A 24,690-nucleotide genomic window follows, 5' to 3' on the forward strand; every position below is an offset into this window, starting at 1 on the left:
GGGTGGCTGCAGCCTGCCCTGGTGGTCCCTCAGACACTGGGACCACCAGGGCAGGAGGCAGCCTGTATAATACACTTTGTAAACATTACAAAGTGTATTATACACTTTGTATGTGGCGATCCGGTCACGAATGACGCGATCGCGCCGCCCATGCCCCTACAAGGACCGCCGCCATTTTTCAATACGGCGGTCCTTGCGGGGTCCACTTCCCGGCCGTTAATTGTCTATGCGGCGGTCGGGAAGTGGTTAATGTACAGGTGAAAAAGTTATGCGAATACCCATATCCACCCCCCCCCCCATATGTCATCTCTGGGCGGATATCAAGATATGTTAACACTTAACATATATCACGTCGACCCAAGGTGCCTTGTAGCTGTTCCATAAGGTACCATTTAGTATAAGTGAAGTGTTCCATCAATTCCCTTATTTCGCTGTCAGAGTGGGAATATTAAGTTTCCATTTTTTTTTAAAAAACTGCAGTTTTTTAATCTTTATGTATAATAGCTTCTAGTTTATTCTGGTGGAAAATATGATTTAGTTCCTTTTTGACGTCCCACACCATAGGTGTACTGGGGTAAATACATTTATTAAAAATCACCTTGCGTGCAGCAATGATTATTAAATGAGCCAGTTTGCATGGACCAGGTGGGGATTGATTGTCTGTCCCCGTGTTCTGAGAATTAGAATCAAAGTAGTTAAATAGAAGCAGGAGCAGTGACAGCTCTAAATTTAGTTTACATACAAGTTTGATGTAGGCAATCACTTCATTCCAGAATTTACCAATTATAGGACATAACCAAAGACAATGAAAGAGATTAGCACATTGTAAAGAGCATTTGGGACACCTCGGGGAGAAATATGAAGGAGGAGATTGATACTTAATGTTAAAAGCATATTTTGCTCTATGAATTAATTTAAGATGAGACTCTCTCCATGTTTCCCCTGGGATCATTTTGTGGATTACCCTGTACCCTTCTAGGATTTTGTCTTCTAAGTTCTCTGCCAAGATATCTTTACCCCACTTTGACAGGTTTCTCCGAGCCTTTGATTGTAAATTAATCTCTTGTAGTCTGGCATGTATTTCTGATAGGGATAATTGAGATATATGAGGGGCTAAATTCGATATATTTCTGACTTTACTCATTACGTAAGATCTTAATTGACCATAATACAGAAAATTATTGTTCGGTATATGGAATTTAGTTCCAACTCCCTGAAAAGTCAGAAGTCTCTCCTCCCGTAGATCACAGAGGTGTCCCAAGCACTCCACGCCCCTCTCCTGCTAAATCAGGAAACCTTTATGTGACAAGCTAGCTGGAAATCCTGGATGACCGCATAGTGGCATATATTTAGAAATCTGTTGAGGGACCGATTATAACTTCCTTAAAGCTTGCCATGCCATTACTGTATCCTTAATCACTCTACTGTTCTTGAGTTTTGGTGGCATATGTCTCTGAGGTGTATGCAGTAATCCAGTCAGTGACCAGGGCTCAAAGAAAGATGCCTCCAATGAATAATTGGAATAAATACTGGTTTTGTGTAACCAGTCCCTCACATGCCGGGTGAGACAGGCTAAGTTGTAGCGCCGGATGTCTGGGATCGCCAACTCTCCCCAGTCCCTGGGCAATGACAACTTAGAAAGGGCTATCCTCGGTTTCTTGTTTTTCCATAAGAATCTATTAAACGCCCTGTTTAGATCTTGTATATCAGAGTGCTTCAGGAGGAGGGGTATTGTTTGAAGAGGGTACAATAACCTTCCAAAGGTGACTGACTTAATCAGCACTGCTCTGCCCATCAAGTTAATTGGCAGATTCTCCCAATTTAGTAATTGACGTTCTAAGTCCGCAATTAATGGAGTATAATTCAATGAATATAGGAGATTGGGGTCTTTGTGAATTTTATGCCCAAATAGGTAAATGAAGAGCATATTTTAACGGGAAGGTGCTCTAGTCCTGTTTTAGGGGCTAGAGGTGACAGGAACATTAACTCACATTTGGAAACGTTCACCTTGAAACCACTAAAGGTACCTATTTCACTAATTAGATTGAGAGTCATCTCTAATTGGGATTCTGGATCTCTCAAAAATAATAAAATATCGTCAGCGAACATGGCATGAGATATCACCGTGTCCACAATTTCCATACCAGGTATAGATTGATCTAGGATCTTAGTTAAAGGCTCTAAGGCAAGATTAAAGAGGAGCGGAGACAGAGGACACCCCTGCCTTGTCCCTTTTTCTAGCATGAAGGTTTCTGATAAGAAACCTGGTGTATAAACACGAGCGCATGGGTTGGTATGCATGGCCTTAATTAGATTTCCGATGTCCCCTTGGATATTCATCTTATCCAGTACCCCTTCTAACCACTTCCAGTTAACATTATCGAAGGCCTTTTCGGCGTCTATCATTAGAAGTGCATAATTTCTGCATATCTTAGGGTATGCGCGTACAAAATCTTGGGCCAGGAGAACTTTGCGTATTGCTAGTATGAATAGCTTTTATTTTTGACATGCTGTAGTTGTAAACATAGATTTCTTGTTTGCATGATCTTGTTGATGCAGGATTATGGAAATTGTGTATGCAAATTTATAAGTTTAAAAATCAAATTTTACCTCAGCAGGATTTCATAGGTTCATTTTCATTCTGCATAAATTCACATAATACTGCATCAACTCAAAATTATTTGCATCTCCTTGACCATCCCTACCCTGGACACCCCCCCCTCCCCCCCTCCTGGCCTCCCACAAATGAGGGGGGTCAATAGGAAACAGGAAATTTGGATATCAGAGGCGCCGTGGAAATATACTAATATCAGCTACAGTACTAAGGGAAATGTGGGCCCTGGAGGGTCCTGATAAAATGGACGGTGGCCTGCCTGTGTCTGAATTTTGCAGCTGAAGTTTGCCCTGGCACCCACATTTCTTATAGTAGCCAATATTACAAACACTGGTCCACATGACAGCCCAGGGGCCCCAGGTCTCTCTCACTCGCTGGGGCCCCCAAACCACCATGTGACACTTAGAGGGAAGTGTGGGCAAGCCCTGGACCTCTCACCTACAGGGAACTCACCCCACCACCTCTAAACTGAATGCCAACTGCAACAAACACAATTGCTAACCTCCAGCTAGAGCAATAGAGCCTCCCACCTGAATGCTAATTTATGTAATTCCTGCTAGATTTGGTACAGCAGGCAAAGGGTGTATGACAGTACACCTGATTGGTTGACTGGCGTCTGCTGGCCAGATAGAGGCAGGATATTGCTCTAGTTGGAGGTTAGCAATTGTGTTTGTTGCAGTTGGCATTCAGTTTAGAGGTGGTAAGGTGAGTTCCCTGGAGGTGAGAGGTCCAGGGCTTGCCCACACTTCCCTCTAGGTGTCGCATGGTGGTTTGGGGGCCCCAGCGAGTGAGAGAGACCTGGGGCCCCTGGGCTGTCATGTGGACCAGTGTTTGTGATTTTAAATTTCGTTTTTGCAGCTTCTAGGATGCGGTTGACAGGTGAGTGGTTAGGGAGGGGACCGTGTGGGAGATGTGCCTATGTGTCCCTGTAAATGATGCAATTCACGATTGCGTCCAACCAAAGCCTCCCACCTGAATGCTAATTTATGTAATTCCTGCTAGATTTGGTACAGCAGGCAAAGGGTGTATGACAGTACACCTGATTGGCTGACTGGCGTCTGCTGGCCAGATAGAGGCAGGATATTGCTCTAGCTGGAGGTTAGCAATTGTGTTTGTTGCAGTAGCCAATATTAGTATGGGCTCCACCATAGGCAAAATTCTGCGGTGTCCAAAATTTTGTGGGGGGTTTTAGGGTGGGTTTGTGGCATCGGGGAAGGCATCGGCGGTGATAACTGCGTTCTGTATTATGCACAAAGCAGGCAAAACAGTGGCTAAAAAGGAAAAGGGCACCCAGCTTTTCAAGTGTCTCTATAAATAATGAATGAATTTAACGTATTTTTCGGACTAAAAGACACAATTTTCCTTCCTAAAAATGGGGGGAAAAGTAAGGGCGTTTTATAGCGTGAATATACGGTACAAAGTGCTGTAGTGGTGTAGAATGCACAGGGAAGCATTTACCACATCCTGCCGCTGCGTTCCCCTCCTCCTTCGTCTGCAGCTATAATCTGCCTCCGCCTGCTGTTATACACGCTCCGGTCCCCCGTACTTCCTGGTAGGCTCCGTACTACCCGTTAGTGGCTCCCCATTACTGCGTGACCACAACGACACCCATACACGGGGTCACACATGACATATGGTCTACTTGTGCTGCTGGGGTCAGGCAGTAAGAGGGAACCACTAACAGGACGTATGGAGCCCACCAGGACGTACAGAAAACTAGAGTGTGTATAGCAACAGGCAGCCGCAATGTATATTAGCAGCAGCTGGAGACGGAGGCAGAGTGCGTGTAGAGTGACAGGACCAGAGTGAGGGGGAGAGGGGCATGGCGACTGGCTCAGGTGAAAGCTTACAGTAAAGTATTAGGGTACATAGTGTAGTGCAATGTAGTTTAGCTGTTGGGCGCAGAGGGGTTAGAGTAGTGTAGTGTAGCTGGTGGGGGCAGCAGGGGTTAGTGTAGTGTTACTGGGCAGTGTAGCTTAGACAGAGTAGGTTAGAGACAGCTTGGGGGGAAAAGGTCCACAAGACGCCCCTGCTCCATGGATGCATCAGGTTTAATAGATTTGTCCTCTAAACCAAGGCGCGATTTATGGTCCGAAAAATATGGTATACCACACACTCTTCCTATGTGACCAGCCTCTACATTGGCCCAGGCAGACGGGATCATCCTTGTAAGTACAGCAAAAAGGCTGTATGAGAACACAGTGCTCTTAAAGAAAACCTAAAGTCATACAAAAGTTAGGTGGAAGCCACTGGATAGTCCAGAGCCTCTCCCAATCTTCCTTTGCCTCCCTGATGTTACCACCCTGCCTCCCGTTCGGCTTGCCTCTGCTTGAAGCTTTAGCATCCTACAGTTAATGCAGCTCGCACGGGGCCTGGAGACTAGCTGCATGTGTGGCCCTTCTACCACAATACAATGTGAAATTGAAGGTCTCCTTGTAGTATAGGGGAAATAGTGTAATTCGGTTCAACTCATGCTGGATTTAGTACAGCAGGTCTGAACACATCACTGTGTATTTAAATTTGCTGACTGGCTTAACCCTGCAGAGCAGTTAAATAGCAGGTGGTGCTTGGTGAGTAAGCATCGCCTTCCTTTGTGTTTTTGAGTCTCTAAACAATCTTCAGCTTTTTCCATCATGTACAAGTGGCTCCATGCTACAGCGCAAGTGTGGCTGTCTGTGCATGTGTGCAGTATGATTGTGCGGCGAGGAAGAGGGTCGCAAGTAGAGGAATCTTGGTGGATTGGGGCAAGCGTTTGAAATATCCTGGTCACCATACACAGGTTATTTGTATGGTCCACTCTGGCAAGCAACCAAGCACCTCCAATCAGAAATAGATTGGGTAGTACTGAAGAAGGTGTAGTGGAATGTAGATAAAATGGAGTATGAGTGAAGTAACGGATTGTAGGTTTATTGGAGTGTAGATGAGAGTAGGTGTAGTGTAGATAAAGTGGAGTATAAGTGGGTGTAGGTGTAGTGGAGTGTGGGTGAGTGTAGGTTTAGTGGAATGTAGATGAGAGTAGTTGTAGTGAAGTGTAGATAAGAGTAAGGGCCGGTTCACACTTGCGGTTCTCTGCCAAACGGTCCGGATGACCTGACCGGATCCGGATCGGAACCGTATGGTTCTGATCCGGATCCGATGCGGATCCGGTCAGGTTGCATCAGGTGTTCATCAGGATGCGATCCGGATCCGTTTGGCAAAAGATAGTAGAAACCGAATAAAAATGTTGGGGTCTGGGAGGTCAGCAGAAGGTGGACCTGTGGAATCAGGCCCTCCGCTGTTTAGCACTCACCTCCACCTCCGACATACTGCCAACATCTCCAGCACGTTTAAAGTCACTGCTACTCCACTCCAAAATGCTTGCCCATGTGTCCCCATCCAAAATCGCCGCTACAATACGCATAGGAAGTGGGGTAGAACATCCGGATTTTTAGCCAGTGTGTTGTGCGCTCTCCGGTTCTCGTTGGTTTGTATTGGCCGGATGGTGCAGTCCGGCTCCGCTCCGGATACGGCTGCCGGAGGAGCCGGACCAAAAAATAGCGCATGTTGGGTCTTATGCCGGAGTCCGGATCCGGTCCGGATCCGGTCCGGACGAAACGGACGCATGTGAACGGACGCATAGGCTTTCATTGCTATGCCATGCGTCCGTTCCGTCCGTTCTGCATGCGGTCCGGCTCCGGCACGGCGATTCCGGACGGCGACCGCTAATGTGACCCGGGCCTAAGTGTACTGGAGTGTAGATAGAGTGGAGTATGAGTGAGTGCAGGTGTAGTGGATGTGGGTGTAGGTGTAGTGGAGTACAGATGAGAGCAGTTGTAGTGGAGTACAGATGAGAGCAGTTGTAGTGGAGTGTAGATAAGAATAGTTGTCGTGGAGTGTAAATGAGAGTAGGTGTAGTGGAGTGTAGATAGAGTGGAGTGTAGATAGAGTGGAGTGTATATAGAGTGGAGTGTGGGTGAGTGTAAGTGTTGTGGAGTGTGGGTGTGAGTGTGTTGCATTTAAATAAATGAACAATTAATTGAGATTATGGGTTAATAGAAACATAATTAACTTCTGTTGTAACATAAGATTCTATGATTCACCATTGTCTTTAGTAGTGTGATTATAGTTAGATGAATTATTTGAATATTCTATCTAATTCCAATTTTATTTTAAAGTAGATAAATCCCAGGTTCCATGAAGCAACATGTTTTTCAAAGTACTGTATATCTTTCCATTGAGTCAGTTTGTCTGGAGAGACGTGTGTACAATTTTGTTTCAAGATTGCAGAAGCTTAAAAAGAGTCAGTTTACCTAAAGTAAGCCCTGAATAGATGCTAGCCAGTATTTGCTGATTGCAAAGTACAAGTCATACCTAAAAAAGGAATGCATTAGGCTGAATAAAAATGATATAAGTCTATACTGTCAACCTTTTCACATTAGAAATGATATATAGATATATCATATTAGATATAATATATGAGATTATGCTACATTGAAATCCCTCATATGTAAACAGAGAACAGGAATTAGAAATGCTCCATAAGATCATGTGTCAGCATGTGCCCAATTATAATTGCTATATATATATATATATATATATATATATATATATATATATATACACAACGATAAAGCCCACATTACATTATTAATTATTACCAGCCAGACATAAGTACAAGTGGACACTCATGAGAAATGTGTCACATCAACGCATAAGTTGCTACTGGCCTTAATCCAATGCAGATCATCAATAATGCGCTCATATGGAATAGACATTAAATATAAATGATATCCTGTCTCTTATGTGAATTTAATTCTGTGATGTATTGTGATAGCCTGTATGAGACATGCCTGTTGGGGGTATGTGTGTGTGCATGTATATGTCCTACGGTAAGAACAAGCATATGTTCTTCACATAATAATGAGAGTGGATGATATTACTTTCCCCACAGTCATATTGAGATCATATTATTTCAGAATGTATTGTCAGCATTATGCTAGAGAAATGCTGTTTAATGTTAAATTCTTATTTCTAAAAGCTTGGAAGTCTTGCCAAGACTTAATTATTAAGCTCTAAGTAGATATTGCAAGAGTCCCAAGGAAGAGGGACAACGGTGTCTGTAACTAATTCTAATCAGCTTTGTGTATTCCCCAATACATTCTATTTACAAGGGGTTTATTCATTGTTACTTCATGGAACAGAAGTCAATATTGCATTAAAAAAAATGGGAATCCATTTTTTCCCCTTTCCTAAGTTAAAATGTAATTTGAAGGAACACATATTTGATCGCTGATTGGTTGAAGATCTAATCCTTAAGGCAGGTTTATAGATAATGGTGGGACATAAAATAACAGGGCCTAGTCATCAGAAACACACACCAAAAGTAGCACACCCAAAGAGACACCTATCTGGGAGACTGACCAAGGCCTGGAGGAATTCCACATAACCATATGCTTGGTAAATATACGTTTTAATTGCATTAATCCCAAATAAGTTATGGGTTGAATCTTGGTTAATTATTTACTGTTACACATCTTCATTCTCCGATGGGTGTTTCTGGACGTTGCAAATTAGCAATATCCCAGGATTTGAGAATATAATCATTTTTAGATATTAATAAATAAAACCAAGAGTCCCAGACCGTGACTTAATTGAGAAGTTTGAGATCAGGGTGAGGAATTCCTCAAAAAGCAGGCCAGGTCATTTAGTACTTTGTTTTCCCATTGCAGGTTTTCCTATCTTTCTAGCTAAATCTTGCTTTGCAGGTTAGATTAGCTAGTTTGTGTGAAGCTGAATACTGGCTATAGAATGTACTGTTCTGTAGTATTGCAAATGCAAGCTAGGTCAGACATATTGCCTTTATATGTCTCATAGTGAATGGGGTAGTAAACACGCCCTTTTATGATTATCTGACATCGTTCATTCATATATATGCTCTAAGGTTTTATCTTTAGTCTATTGCTTATTAACCACTTCAGGATTCTGCGTACGCATATGTACGCCCCTGAATCCTGAAGCGGTTTCCATGGAAACGGCCGCTCGAATAAGCGGCCGTTCCATGTCAGTTCACGGAGGGTGTCTCCGTGAACACCCTGCGAGCCTCCGATCGCGGCTCGCAGGGTAAATGTAAACAGGCGGGGAAGATCTTCCCCGCTGTTTACATACATACGTGACGGAGATCGGCGATCCCCGGCCTCTGATTGGCCGGGGATCGCTGGCATCTGATAGGCTAAAGCCTATCCTATCCACACAGGGGACGGGAGAGAGAGGGAAGGAGGCAGAGGGAGGACTAGCGCTGCGGAGGGGGGCTTTGAGGAGCCCCCCCCCCCCGCTAGGCACAGCAGCGCGGCGGCGATCAGACCCCCCCAGCAGGACATCCCCCTAGTGGGGAAAAAAAGGGGGAAGTCTGATCGCCCTGCCCGATTTCTGATCTGTGCTGCGGGCTGAAGAGCCCCCGCAGCACAGATCAGCCAAACCACCCGGAATCCGGAAGTGGTTAATATTCAACATTCGGTATTGCGTGGCTAGACAAATTTTAAAAGGGTTTTCTATCAAGCCTATTGTTGCAGGGTATTATTTGATGATTAAATTGTGATTTGATTCTTTAGAAATAAGCTTACAACCGGAAATATTGTATACTGGATTTGCATTCTTTTATTGAATTCATATATTTGTATTAATAAATTATTTTATTTTTTGTTTGCATTCTTTCATATTTGTACCAATATAATGGGAATAGTTCGATAAAGAACTCATAAAGCGGGCATATCTGTATATCAGAAAACAAATGATTTGTGAATCCTCCTGCCGATAAGGAATCTTAAATTATTTTGATATCATAAGTCACAGTTTGTGTGACATCATCATAACCATGCCTTAATTTGCCCGACAAATGTAAGTGTAGTGGAATGTGGGTGAGTGTAGGTTAAGTAGAATGTAGGTGAGGGTAGGTTTAGTGGAGGGTTGGTGAGTGTACTTGTAGCTGAGTGTTGGTGAAGTGGTGTAGTGGAGTGAAGGTGAGAGTTGGTATAGTCTTAAAGAGGAGCTGTTAGGTATAAGGTCTCAGAGAAAATAAACACATATATCAGTAGCTAAAGATTGGCTGTACTTACATTACATATGCATTTCACTGTCCACGTTTGGATTTCACAGAATTTGTATATAGTATATGCAGAGATAGATGCTCCTGACAGCTCATGGCAGGCTCCATGTTTTTTTGTCAAATGTGTCGTCATGTCCTGCCTGCTTCCTGATCACAGATAAGCTCGTACTTGAACAACACAGTGTGCAGTGAATATTAAAGAGCCATGTGGCTAGGAACAATAGGTGACTCCTGCAGTGTACTCTGCCCGGAGATTTATCAGTGCTACGCGCTGGACTGATTACAAGCTGCTGTAACGTCTCATTAGCAGCCGAGGGGAGGGCCCCAGAATGCTTTGCAGTTTAGTATGCGGCTTGCGTCCTTATGGGTCTATAACAGCCTTTCTGATAAGCACACATCAAAGGTAACTGAGATTTTTATCTTCACTAATGGCTTTATGGCTTCCTTCTAAACTGTTTAACACAGGAGAATAGAGGTTTAAATTAGCTTCTGCAGCCTGACAGTTACTCTTTAAAGCAGATTCAAGTAACTTGTCTATATATCTTATCTAAAGTTTAGATAGTTTACACAGCATATCCAGCTGCAAACGGCTTCAAAAGTTTATTCCTGTGATACAATGAGGGCAGCCTTGTTCTGTTTGTCACATTGTCACAGGCTGAGGGCTGGAGATGCTATCAGCTTGCCTATGTGCCTATCAGCTTGCCTACGTGTAAATTCAGTCCCCTCTCCTCCTCCCCTCTGCCTCTAAAACCAGTGGCTAGTAACCTCCTTCTCCTCCTGCCCAGACTGAGCTCCCATAAGCCCTTGCCATGGCACAAAAGGAGCTGTGGGCAAGGCTTGTTTAGTTTATACGGAATTCGAGCATTAAAACAAAACAAAAAGGGATTTGAGGAATGCCCTATAAACTATATGAAAAGAACACAATTATGCAATGAGTAAAAGTTTATCTCGGATCCACTTTAAGCCTCGTCTACACGGTACAATTTTTTGTCAGATAGACGGATCTATTAGATAATTTCCAACCAGTCAGATCGGATTGCAATAGATTTTGCAATAGGTTTTGGGTACTATCAATGCAAAATCTATCGCAAAATTGACCAGAAACAATTTGGATGCCTACACACGATGCAATTTCTTATCAGATCACCAGCTGGTCTGATGGAAAATTGTACCTTGTAGATGAGGCTTAAAGACAATGTTCATTATCTTTATCTTATTTTCCAGATTTTGCTTACTTGTTTTTCAACGTCTGAAAGTGCCCTCCATTTCTTTCCAATTAGTTTAGCCATATCTGGAGTTGATGTTCCTACAAATGAAAACAGTACAAACACAGTGAAAGATCACAAGTGCACCACTCTGTACAAAACCTTAGAAAACCAAATGCAATACAGTAAAAAAAAGTCAACCTTGAAATAATTATGTTCAGTTATGCACTCAATACTTGGTCGGGAATCCTTTTGCAGAAATGACTGCTTCAATGCGGCGTGGCATGGAGGCAATCAGCCTGTGGCACTGCTCAGGTGTTATGGAGGCCCAGGATGCTTCGATAGCGGCCTTAAGCTCATCCAGAGTGTCGGGTCTTGCGTCTCTCAACTTTCTCTTCACAATATCCCACAGATTCTCTATGGGGTTCAGGTCAGGAGAGTTGGCAGGCCAATTGAGCACAGTAATACCATGGTCAGTAAACCATTTACCAGTGGTTTTGGCACTGTGAGCAGGTGCCAGGTCGTGCTGAAAAATGAAATCTTCATCTCCATAAAGCTTTTCAGCAGATGGAAGCATGAAGTGCTCCAAAATCTCCTGATAGCTAGCTGCATTGACCCTTCCCTTGATAAAACACAGTGGACCAACAGCAGCAGCTGACATGGCACCCCAGACCATCACTGACTGTGGGTACTTGACACTGGACTTCAGGCATTTTGGCATTTCCCTCTCCCCAGTCTTCCTCCAGACTCTGACACCTTGATTTCCGAATGACATGCAAAAGTTGCTTTCATCTGAAAAAAGTACTTTGGACCACTGAGCAACAGTCCAGTGCTGCTTCTCTGTAGCCCAGGTCAGGCGCTTCTACCGCTGTTTCTGGTTCAATAGTGGCTTGACCTGGGGAATGCGGCACCTGTAGCCCATTTCCTGCACACGCCTGTACACGGTGGCTCTGGATGTTTCTACTCCAGACTCAGTCCACTCTTTCCACAGGTCCCCCTAGGTCTGGAAATGGTCCTTCCCCACAATCTTCCTCAGGGTCCGGTCACCTCTTCTTGTTGTGCAGCGTTTTCTGCCACACTTTTCCTTCCCACTGAGGTGCCTTGATACAGCACTATGGGAACAGCCTATTAGTTCAGAAATTTCTTTCTGTGTCTTACCCTCTTGCTTGAGGGTGTCAATGATGGCCTTCTGGACAGCAGTCAGGTCGGCAGTCTTACCCATGATTGCGGTTTTGAGTAATGAACCAGGCTGGGAGTTTTTAAAAGCCTCAGGAATCTTTTGCAGGTGTTTAGAGTTAATTAGTTGATTCCAATGATTAGGTTAATAGCTCGTTTAGAGAACCTTTTCATGATATGCTAATTTTTTGAGATAGGAATTTTAGTTTTCATGAGCTGTATGCCAAAATCATCAATATTAAAACAATAAAATGCTTGAACTACTTCAGTTGTGTGTATTTAATCTAAAATATATGAAAGTCTAATGTTTATCATTACATTACAGAAAATAATGAACTTTATCACAATATGCAAATTTTAGAAGGACCTGTATAGTTGCCTTAGTATAGGTAGCTAGCTAGTATAGTTGCCCCAGTATAGGTAGCTAGCATAGTTACCTGCAGTATAGGTAGTATAGTTGCCCCAGTATAGGTAGCTAGCATAGTTGCCCCCAGTATAGGTAGTACACTTGCTTCATTAAAGGTAGATAGTTTAGTTGCTCCCAGTATAGATGCCCCAGTATAGGTATCTAGTATAGTTGCCCCAGTATAGGTAGTATAGCTGCCCCAGTAGGAGTAGTATAGATGCCCCAGTATAGGTAGCTAGTATAGCTGCCCCAGCATAGGTAGTATAGTTGCCCCAGCATAGGTAGTATAGCTGCCCTAGCATAGATAGTATAGCTCCAATTGTAAACACGACAAATTGGGGCTTTAAATGAACAAATATTCGTCTTTTATTTCTTCATATCAAAAAGGTCTTCACAGTAATGGACACACAGGTAGACATCATTTCCAGAACTCTCAATAACAACCAAACCGATTGCCTGACACGTGTTTCACGATCAAAGATCGCTTCCTCAGAGGCATTCAGTATACATGTACATCACATGTGGATCCAAAAGAAGACCACAGACCACAATCTGTAGAGATATGAAGACCAACACCAGGTGGACCAACGTCCAGAGAAGACCACCGTCCGTGGTGATGCGGAAGTGTGGACGGTGGTCTTCTCTGGACGAATATTTGTTCATTTAAAGCCCCAATTTGTCGTGTTTACAATTGGATGTGTATTAGGGGTGGAACTGTACTGCTGTGTTTTATCTGTAACGTGTTGTATAGATAGTATAGCTGCCCCAGTATGGGTAGTATAGATGCCCCAGCATAGGTAGTATAGCTGCCGCAGAATAGGTAATATAGCTGCCCCCCTCCGGTGTAGGTAGCTAGTATAGTTGCCTCCATGTGGTGGCCAGCCTGTTTCCCCTACCTTCCTGCGGCCGCCGCTCATGTATCCTTCTGAGCTGGCGGCCGCTTCCTCTATCCTTGTACCTGGCGGCTCCTCCTTCACAGGCGTCTTCTCTTCCTGCTTCTTCCCGTCTGTAGTTAGATGGCTACAAGAAAATGGCCGCCGATGTCCGCATTTTAGACTGTACTTTTTAATATATTTTATCCTTACTGGCACCTCTATATCTTTCAAAAGTACCTATATATCCACCCGGGGATGGGTGTGATCACCCTTTTTTCCTGCCTACGGAGAGTGACTTTTTAGCCTGAGTGGGGACAGGTTTATTTCCCCCCCCATGCGCAATTAGTGGTTGCCTGAGGCCTCTCCTGAAGCGGGAACGTGGCCCACTTGGTGCACTAAGGCTTTTCCTGCGGTGCTGTCCCTCAGCCATCCTTGATCCTCAAGCACTTTAACACGTAAGCACTTTGCTACTCAGAGCGACACCCTTTCCTACATTGCTGCTGGCACTACAGGCACTTTTTCTCTGGCTGCATAGGTGCTCTGTGAGTGGGTTTATCCCCCCACTCCATTCTCTTTATTTATTTATTTCACTACTTGTGTGTATTATTATTAGTGCTAGCACCAATGCACTTTTGCTCATTTTTTGTGTGAGTCAGAAGAATATATTCACCTTTCATTCTGGGAGGATCAGGCTGACCTATTATATAGTGATTATTGTGTTATATTTGGTTGACACTCTGCTTATTCTACTACCATATAGGGTCAGTGTTGTGCTGTTCCATAAAGATGTTAAGACTGCACAACAATGAATCACTACTTGCAGTACAAACAGAGATCCAGGAAAGCAAATAGTGTACAAATATTAACTGAAAATAGTGCAGCAATAAACAAGAACAAGCCAAAAAAAATATAATAAAAAATACAGTAAACAACAAAGCAACATACTATCGCTCTACACTGTACAGGATGAACACAGGCAGATAAGCTAGAACAAACACCAAGAGCGGGATGAGGACTTTGAAGTCACAATAGGATAGCAGAGCACAGCAGCAGACAGTAGTTCTGTGTCTGCAAAGTACGCTGCGGACAACGTGAGCTTGATTGACAGCGGCGCTTCACGCAGGCGCAGTAAAGACGACCTTGAGGTAGTCCACTGCACCATGCAGGGACCATAGGCCAGCGGCTGCTAACGGTCCAGACAGACTTCAGTCAGAAACATCTGATCTTCATTTACCTAGTGAGTGCGCAAGCAAAACATTGGACTGCAAGACATGGCCTCATTCAAAACAAGCGCACTCTGATCAATTGACACACGTAGCCGGCTGCACAATATCAAGACAATAGCTGTGTGAACTGACCAATTAGATGGATCAGGCAAACCACATGTTATCAGTCGCTCATCTAATCGTCAAACAGACCAAAATAAGACGACAATTGGGCAGGTTTGTTGGATGTGTGTATGAGCCTATAGAATCAGCAAGTCAAACAGGTATTGTGCATTGTTTAAGGCTACTTTCCCACCAGGACGTTGCGTTTTAGGGGACGTTATGGTCGCATAACGTGCCCTTAACGCAACGCCTGGTGGTGTTGGATGTGGACGTCAGACTGAGCCGCGTTGTGCAGCTCACTCTGGCGTCCGTGATGCCGTGATGCGTACTCTTGGACGCATGCGTCATCACGTGGTCCCGCCAGCCAATCACCGCACAGAGCGGCCGCTCCAGGATGTAAACACTGCACGTCACACTGCGCAGTGAATATTAATTGGCCATGTGGCTGGCCGAGGAGGGGAGACAACACTACTGAGCATGTGCATACAGTCTAACGCGGCTTAGCCGCTTATAACGTACAGCACGCAGTACTTTAACTTGACGTGCTGCGTTACAATGTAACGCAACATGGGCACTGTGAACAGCCCATTGACTTTACATTACTGTGTGGTGGGCTGCGTTACAGGCTGCACTAACGTGCGCCTGTACCGTCTAACTGTGAAAGCAGCCTAAAAGGTAATATATATGGCAGCCTCCATACCCCTCTCACTTCAGGTGTCCTTTAAAATCAAACTGCTACAAGTGACTGTATAATTACCATCCAGGCTGTGTGTACAAAGCTCACTTACTAGCAAACAGCAGAAGCACCACTGTCCAGATGCACATCACCACCAGCAAGCAAAGTATGGAATTAAAGATATAAAGTCTGGCCAAATGTGTGGACCTCCTGCGCATGTGCAGAACACCCTGACTGACACGACTAAGCCAGTTACCGGGGTTGATTGCCGCTGAACGGCAGACCGTGGGAGGATGGCGAGGAGGCTGTAAAAAGCCCCAGGTAAGTATCAAATCTTTCTATATTGATGTCTCTGGTTTCCTTTCAAAAGAAAAAAATATGGCAGCCTCTAGATTCCTCTCACTTCAGGTGTTATTTAAAGGAGTTCTTTCGCGAAAAAAGTAGGCAGTTAAAAAATGTGACAGATGACAGGTTTTGGGCCAGTCCATCTTTTTAAGGGGGATGCTCAGGGCTTTCTTTGTTTTTAACAGCATTTCCTGAACAACAGTTGCAAGATCAAACTGACATAATAGTGTGCAAGTGATTAGGGAGGCCGGCTGGTATCTTGCTATTTTGGCAGTTAAACTGTTGTTCAGGAAATGCTGTTGAAAACAAAGAAAGCCCTGAGAATCCCCCTTAAAAAGATGGACTGGGCCAAAACCTGTCATCTGTCACATTTTTAACTGCCTACTTTTTTCGCGAAAGAACCCCTTTAATTATTTTCTATTTCTTGTTTTAAGTATTTTTTTTTTGTTTCGAACTAAATCTAACATAAAAGGAAAAAAAAATATTACTGTACAGGTAGTCCACAGTTATCAAACAAGATAGGGACTGTAGGTTTGTTATAAAACTAAATCCCTCCATAAGTCGAAACACTGTGCCATCTCTGTACCCTGTACCTCCTCTGTGCCCCGTGCCTCCAGTGTCCCCCCTCTGTGTCACCTCTGCTCTCTCGTGCCTCCAGTGTCATCTCTGTTCCCCGTACCCTCAGTGTACCGCAGTAAAATGTTTTCCAGCTTAAAAAACATTTTTTCTTTGAACATTTTAAAATTGATTTTCTCAAAAACTACTAGGTCTTTTTGTAAAAAAGAAAAAAAAATTCTCACTTTCTCAGGTTGTTCGTACTGGTGGTTCATTCGTAAGTCGGGTGTTTGTAACTCAGGGACTCCCTTTTCATTTAAAGTGACCCTAAAGTCAGGAATAAAAAATGAGTTTAACTCACCTGGGGCTTCCCTCAGCCCCCTGAAGCTGATCGGTGCCCACGCTGACTCCATCAGATGCCCCTGGACCAGCCGGCGGCAACTTCCGGTTTCGCCGTCACTGGCCGACAGGCTGGGAACGCGAGTGATTCTTTGCGTTCCCAGCCAGAATATCGCCCCCTATCCTGCTATAGCAGCATAGGGAGGCCGCAATAGCAGCATAGGGGGCGCTATTCTGGCTGGGAACGCGAAGAATCACTCGCGTTCCCAGCCTGTCGGCCGGTGACGGCGAAACCGGAAGTTGCTGCCGGCCGGTCCAGGGACATCTGATGGAGTCAGCGTGGGCACCGATCAGCTTCAGGGGGCTGAGGGAAGCCCCAGGTGAGTTAAACTCATTTTTTATTCCTGACTTTAGGTTCACTTTAAAACAGGCACAGCACTAAAAGGCCGTAGATGTTCCTGTCAAAGGGTTAGGCCTCTTTTCCACGGGCAGCTGAACAGTGTGCGCAGCAAGCAGTTGCCAGGCAGCAGTGAGTAGATACCAGGCTGCAGCAAGCACTTGTGAGAGTTTGAGAGGCATTTCACTGCCTATCAACTGCCCGTACAAAAGAGGCCTTAACCACTTGAGAACCACGGGCTTAAAACCCCTAGTGACCAGGTCATTGTTTACAATTCAGCACTGCACAGCTTTAATGGTTTATTGCTCGGTCATACAAATTACCGTATATACTCGCATATAAGCCGACCTGCATATAAGCCGAGGTACCCACTTTTCACTTCAAAAAACTGGAAAAAGCGATTGACCGGCATATAAGCCCCCCTCTCCCCAGTGTAGCCCCTTCACAATAAAAATGCCAGATGTGCCCCCAGTGTGAGGCATGCCTCTCCCCAATATAAATAGCCAAATGTTCCCCCAGTATTCGGCAGCTTTCCTTCCCATAGCCAGATGTTCCCCCCAGTATGGGGCAGCTCCCCTCCCTTCATGTCAGCAGTACACGGACACATGTGGCCCTATAGCCCCCAGCTGTATCCGTGGACCCCCCCTCCTGTGGAACATTATAAGAAAGGCACAGTGGTAATATGACTGCTGACCTGTTGGTGGCTTTGGTGGAGTGGAGAGAGCAGTGGCATCACATGCAATGCTGATCTTCTGGTGGCTTCGGTGGAGTGCAGCAGCGACATCAGGGACAATGCTGATCTGCTGGTGGCTTTAGTAGAGCGGAGAGAGCAGCGGCGCCATGTGCTTTTCCGGGGATCCATTTGCCTCTCTGTTCCGCGTCACATGCACTCCTGGGCATCAGGGACAATGCTGAACTGCTGGTGGCTTTGTATAGCAGAGAGAGCAGCACTGTCATGTACTATGCCAGGGATCCCCTTGCTCCTCTGTTCCCTGTCAGGTGCATTGCCAGGGACCCCTTTGCATTTCTGTCTCGCTCGTTGTGTCCGCTTCAGTGCCAGGCATTTCCTTGCCGCTCTGTCCTGCCTGTTGTGTTTTAAGGCGCCACTAGATGGCGTCATAGATTTGAGACACGGCGAGCAGGACAGATAGGCAAGGGTATGCCCAGCACTGAGGCAGACACAGAGTGTGGGACAGAAGTCATCCCCAGCAGTGTTCGTGACGGTAGACAGAGAGGCAAGGGGATCCCCGGCATAGCACATGACGCCGCTGTTCTCTCCGCTCTACCGAGGCCACAGCAGGTCAGCATTGCCCATGATGCTGCTTCTCTCTCCACTCCACCGAAGGCACCAGCAGGTCAGCAATCATACTATCACTGTGTCATATTCACGATGTTGCAAAGGAGGAGGCACGGAAACAATGGAGGGCATGGACTCAGAACCTGGGTGAAGATGACTCGCATACAAGCCGAGACCCCCACTTTTGGGCCACTTTTTTGGGGTCAAAAACTTGGCTTGTATGCGAGTATATACAGTGCTACCCAAACGAATTTTACCTCTTTTTCTTGTCACTAATACAGACTTACAAACGCCTGACTTACAAACGACCCGCCGATACAAATGGCATGGATTCAGTGTTTCCATGGGAACAAGCCCCCCCCAATTTTCAAATTGGACTTGTAGTTTTTGAGAAAATTGATTTTAAAAAATTCAAAGAAAAAGTAGCTTTTAACTTGTATAAGCAGGCACAGAGGGCAGAGGTGACACAGAGGGAGACACTGAAGGCACAGGGGGTCACAGAGGAGGTACAGGGGACAGAGATAGCACATTGTTCCGACTTATTTTATTTATTGTATTTATAAAGCGCCAACATATTACGCAGCGCTGGACATTAGTTTAGGTTACAGACAATATTTAGGGGTGACATACAACAAAATTTTTGTGGACAGAATTGTAGGTCAGACACAGTATCTTGAATCTGATTCTGGACTGGATAGGAAGCCAATGGAGGGATTCAAGGAGGGGATCCGCCGTGGTGGAACGATCGGAGCAGTGGATAATTCTGGCTGCCGCATTCATGATGGACTGCAGTGGGGCTATTCGGGTCATGGGGAGACCAGACAGAAGGGCATTGCAGTAGTCAAGGTGGGAAATTATGAGGGCATGGATGAGGAGTTTGGTGGTGGCAGAGGTCAGGAAAGCGCGAATCTTACAGATGTTACGAAGGTGGAAGTTGCAGGACTTTGTGAGGTTTTGAATGTGGGGAGTGAAGGAGAGTGCGAAGTCCAGGGTGACACCCAGATAGCGGGCTTGAGAGGTAAAGCGAATGGTAGTGTGGTTAGAGGTTCATGGATGGCCGTTCGTTAACCGGGGATTACCTGTACAGCTCTCTTTTGGTGCCATTTGATTGCTGCTGCAATGTTTAGTTTGTATTATATTCACCAAACAATACAGGAATTTTGTCAAAAAATATATTTTTAACTTTCTGTGGTAAAATTTTTCAAATAAAGTAAAATTTCTATACAAGTTTTTGTCCAAATTTATTGTTCCTCCTGGCGCACCCAGCATGGGTGGAAAGACACCCCAAAACACATTATACTACTACTACTACTGATTCCGGTGATACCACATGTGACACTTTTTTTTTGCTGCCAAGCTGCGCAAAGGGGCCCAAAGTCCAATGAGCACCTTTAGGCTTTACAGGGGTGCTCACAATTTAGCCCCCCCCCCCAAAAAAAAAAAAATCCAGGACAGTAAACACACCCCACAACTGACCCCATTTTGGAAAGAAGACACCCCAAGGTATTCCATGAGAGGCATAGTGAGTTCATAAAACATTTTATTTTTTGTCACAAAAAAAAAATCAATTTCTGCTAACTTGTGACAAAATATATATATATATATATATTATATGAACGATCCGCCATGACTCTCAGCGAATACCCTGGGGTGTCTTCTTTTTTTTTAAAAATGGGGTCATTTGTGGGGTCTGTCCTGGCATTTTAGGGTCTCCGCAATCATTACATGTATGGCCAGTATTAGGAGTTTCTGCTATACTCCTTATATTGGGCATACGGGTCATGCACTTTTTTCCATTCATGTGGTGAAGTATACTATGCACTTTATTCCAAGTGAAAGGAGAGGTTCCTGGCAGCCCTGTGGATTAGGGTCTCTCAAAACCTGATGCATTGTTTCACACTACATATTGGCGTATCCAGTGGGTCGCGCCCGCCGCACCACCAAAAACAGACCTTCAGGGAATACCGCGTTAGTACATGCTATTCCCTGTCTGGCATTTGGCCAAGTAGGAAGTAGAATTTGCATCACCATCCGGGCCAACGCAAATCGCCGCAGGAGCCATGCAGTAACGTAGGTGTGCACTAGCGTTAAGTCAACCACTTCCGGCGTAGTGGGAACTGCTAGGCAATTTGCCGCAACACATCGTGCCAGTGTAAAAGAGCCCTGAGAGACCTTTGTTTGCCTACTACTGTGTCTCGCGTTCCCTACTCTCGCGTGTGGTACTTCTTGAAACACTCCCCTATGCATGGGCAGGCTGGTCAGGACAGGTGGGACATAAAACAGTGGTGTCACGCCTTTTTCCAGTCCTCCTGCAGACACGACACCATTTTTTTGGGGAACGGTGAGATGGGGTACCTGTAAAGACATACAGATAGTGTCTTTCATGTAGCAGGCTAACGACATCTGGGGGTTGGGGCACGGCCCCTCCTGGATACATGAGTTCCAACACGATCTCTTCCTGAAATTGAAGGAAGGATCCTGTTCTCCCAGCCTTACTGTAGAGAACAAAACTGTTGTAAATTGCCAATTGAATCAAATAAACAGACACTTTCTAATTCCATGGTGGACAGAAGATAAACTTCCCTCTTGTCCTTCCATTTCACAGCGAGAAAGTCTTCTGAACACAAGGCAGCCCTCTCCCCCCGTGCAAGTCGGGTACTAGTGAGCCATTAGGGAAAGCCCCAGTGACTAGGTCGCACGGTGCCACAGCAGCGAATTCTGACTATTTGTAAATGCTGATAGAGGGCCACACTTGTGTAGTAGTTGTCCACATATAAATGGTACCCCTTCTGGAACAAGGGTCACAGCAAGTCCCCCACAATCTTGCCACTACATCCCAGGTAGTCAGGGCATCTGACCGGCTCCAACGTTTCCCTCATAGACCCTAAAACGATATGTATAGCCTGTGGCCCTTTCACAGACCTTACCCAGCTTGACCCCATACCGGGCACGCTTGCGTGGGATGTACTGCTTAATGTCAAGGCGCCAGGTAAAATGTACTAAGGACTCGTCTATGCAGATTTTCTGTTCGGGGGTGTAAGCATCTGCAAATTTCGATAACCGGTGGTGTATGAGGGGCCGAATTTTGTGGAGCTAATAATAAGCAGGGTGGCCTCTTGGATGACAGGTTGTGTTGTCACTGAAGTGCAGGAAGCGCAGGATGTTCTCAAAACATGCCCTGGAAATGGCTGTAGAATACATGGGCATGTGATGTATTGGTGTGTAGACCAACAGGACCGCAATACGTTCTTTTTAGTTAGACCTATGTTGAGAAGAAGGCCCGAAAAGATTTTAAGTTCGGAAACTGTGACTGGTTTCCACCAAAAAGGCTGGGCAAAGTAGCTTCTTGGATAGACGGTGATATATTGTGTGGCGTAGCAGGGACCCCAACCTCGTCATCGTCGCTATCGGTCAGAGAGCCACTGCTATCTACTGGTTCGTATTCTGACCTGGATGATTCCTCGGATGAGAAGTTCCAATCACTCACATCCGACTGGGCCAGAATCCTGTAGGCCTCTTCCAGGGAATACCCCTTTCTTTGCCATTTTGGACTGGTAAATTTAGGGGGTATTGTATTGTGAAGTAATCAGAAAAAAAATTATGTCACTGCGATGGGGTGGGCTGAACGCAAGTGTGGCCGAACAATCAGGCCTGATCGGGCAAACACTGTGTTTTTAGTGTAGCCTACTCTAAGGTGACCCTAACATACTGATATAGATCTGACTGCGATCAGTACTGATCACTTACAGATACTATATAGTACCAATGCTGATTAGCGACAGTGTGACGCTAATCAGCGACTAATTAGTGACTGCGGTATGGTGGACTGAATGCTAACTGATGATAACTACATAACAAAGGGGCCTAACCTAACTAACTGGCCTGTTAATACAGGGAGGGGGGATCAGGAGCCCGCAGGGGGCTGATTAGGGCCTGATCAGACGGGTGACAGTCACAGGAAGCTGGCAGGAAGCTTTCAGGGGGTGATAAAAGGCTGTTTATAAGCCTTATAGAGGGGAGATCACAGATTAATAATAGTGGGGGGGATTTGAGGGGATCTGAGGATGCGGGGGGTGATCAGGAGCTGCAGGGCTGATTAGGGCCTGATCTGATGGGTGAGAGTGACAGGTGGCGATCAGGGGATGAAAAGAAGGCTGTTTACAGGCCTTACAGAGGGGAGATCACAGGTTAACAATAGCGGGGGGAAGGGTGATCTGAGGGCGGGGGTGGTATGAGATCAGGAGCTTACAGGGAGCTGATTAGGGCCTGATCTAATAGGTGAGTGACAGGTGGTGACAGTGGGTGATAAGGGGGGAAGGTCGGGTGTAAACAATGCACGGGGGGGGGGGGGGGGGCGATCAGAAAAAATAAAAATGCGTGTGCGTGTAATTACTCACAGGGCTGCCGTGCTCTCTGGTGGTTGATCGAGCAAAGGGACCACCAGAGGAGGAGGCAGCCAGTAAAATACAGGTTGTTTACTAAACAACTTGTATTGTACTATTTCTACTGGGCAGATCGTAATGCTACAGCCTGCCGGCGGTGCTAATTGGCCGGTGGGCTGATGACGAAGGGGGGCCGCACTGAATGGTGGGTGATGCGTGCGCGATCGCTTGCAAAACACCGCCCCAGGACCTGACGCCAAACGGTGTTAGGTGGTCCTGGGGCTGCCGCCACATTATTAAAACATAAAAGCAGAGCGATCAACAGTTAACATAAACCACAGCACTATTGCTGCCTAATGCTCAAATGTCCTTTTTGGGGTATGCCTAATGCCGTCCAAAAAAAAAGTTCATCCACATTTCATAAGTATATGTTCTTCACTGTAAAAACTCCCTCCAGAGAAATTGGCCAAATCCTGTCACAGCGCTTATCAATATACGCTCACCAGATCGGTTGGCCAATCCTTTCAGATAAGCAATCAGCGTTTTTGGCCTTGCCAGCAAAGGTTCCTCCGGTCACTCCACCAGCCTCTCCGGGCATCCAATCGTATACTCAGAATAAGACAAGGAAAATGCAATAGTGTGATACCGTTTAAATGGGTCTTAGTATTATCACCAGTGCACCCCTTTCCACAACAGTGCCACCCAACGTGCTTCCACCAACATAGATACACAGGGCGCTCACCAGATGCACTGGCCGACCCGCAACAGACCAGCAGTATAGCGTGTTGATATAGCTTTAACTTCAATACTTGGGGTAAAGAGCATCCTAGGACTCAAACAAAGCCGACCATAGCATAATTCCGTTTGATTTTAATAAGTAGTAAAAAGTAGTGCACTTGCAAATTTTGCAGTAAAACATGCGCATATAAAAACACAGCACAGGATCCTCCAGCGTCTCCTCAGCTCCTTAGGCTCCGCCCTACTAGTTTCGTCCAATGACTCATCAGGGGCTCGACCATTCAGAGCTGAGGGACGCTCTATATACTCTCCACCTCTATCACATGACCAGCTGCCTCGGCTGGATTCATTCGCTGCTGCCGCTGCTGTCATAGCCAGGCAGCTGATACAATAGGCTGTCCGTTTTGGACTACAATACCCATACTGCTTTGCGGCTACTTCCGCATTACGGGTGTATACAAAACAATACCCAAATTACTCCAGCATTTAAATCTACTATTTTATAGAGTCTGACCCCCCCTTCAGGTTAACATAGGTGACCCCGTTATCAAGCCACAGTGCGCAGATAGACTCACCGCACTGCGTCCCCCACCTGCTGACTAAGGACTACATAACCCAGAATCCCCCTGTTAACAGCGGCGGCCATCTTCTCTCTTACTGACTACATAACCCATAATCCCCTGAGTCAAAGCGGCGGCCATCTTTGAAAAAACGGACTACAGGGACAAAAATGCCCTCCACTCAGTGTTAAACAGCACATAGACAGAATATTCTGCCAAAATATGCTGACGTGATAACATAAAAGTGATATATAACCTCAAAAGATTAAACCTATGCAAAATATATTCATCCGAATCAGGGGCGTCTCACCCACCAGGCAAGTATAGGCGGTTGCCTGGGGCGCCATGAGGTGGTGAGGCGCATTCCCCCGCCGCTGCTACTGTGACCATGTTTTTTTTTTATATTATATTACCTCCCGACTCAGTCCCCGGTGCTCGGCACGCTACCATGTGCTCAGCAGTGCCTCCACCTCCACTTCTCCCCAGCCAATAGAGCAATCAATACTGCTCTTCTCTGCCAGGCTCCTTCTTTAAAGCCGTGCCCCTTCTTCTCAGTAGCCACACAGGTAAAGTGTTTACCTCGTGTGGCCCAGCCTTTAACTCCGCCCCACGCCAGTCAAACCAGGAGCCAGCGGCCAGCCAGCTTATGCCCCCGACAGTCTGACCCCCCACCTGTGTCACTGGCTGCACACAGACACTGGAGCGAGACAGCCAGG

General features: G+C 45.6%; 1 protein-coding gene across 4 annotated transcripts in view; it reads right to left on the bottom strand.

Moving 5' to 3' along the window:
* The window catches only part of LOC137533890 (transcription factor A, mitochondrial-like), a 118,265-nt gene that overhangs the window by 42,576 nt on the left and 50,999 nt on the right, over positions 1-24,690 (bottom strand). For all 4 annotated transcript variants that reach the window (XM_068255188.1, XM_068255189.1, XM_068255190.1 and 1 more), the window contains exon 4: positions 10,931-11,001. In XM_068255188.1, the coding sequence (XP_068111289.1) occupies positions 10,931-11,001 (71 nt within the window). The remainder of the gene's footprint in view (positions 1-10,930; positions 11,002-24,690) is intronic.

The sequence above is a fragment of the Hyperolius riggenbachi genome, chromosome 10 (assembly GCF_040937935.1).
Source record: "Hyperolius riggenbachi isolate aHypRig1 chromosome 10, aHypRig1.pri, whole genome shotgun sequence".
Classification (NCBI taxonomy): domain Eukaryota; kingdom Metazoa; phylum Chordata; class Amphibia; order Anura; family Hyperoliidae; genus Hyperolius; species Hyperolius riggenbachi.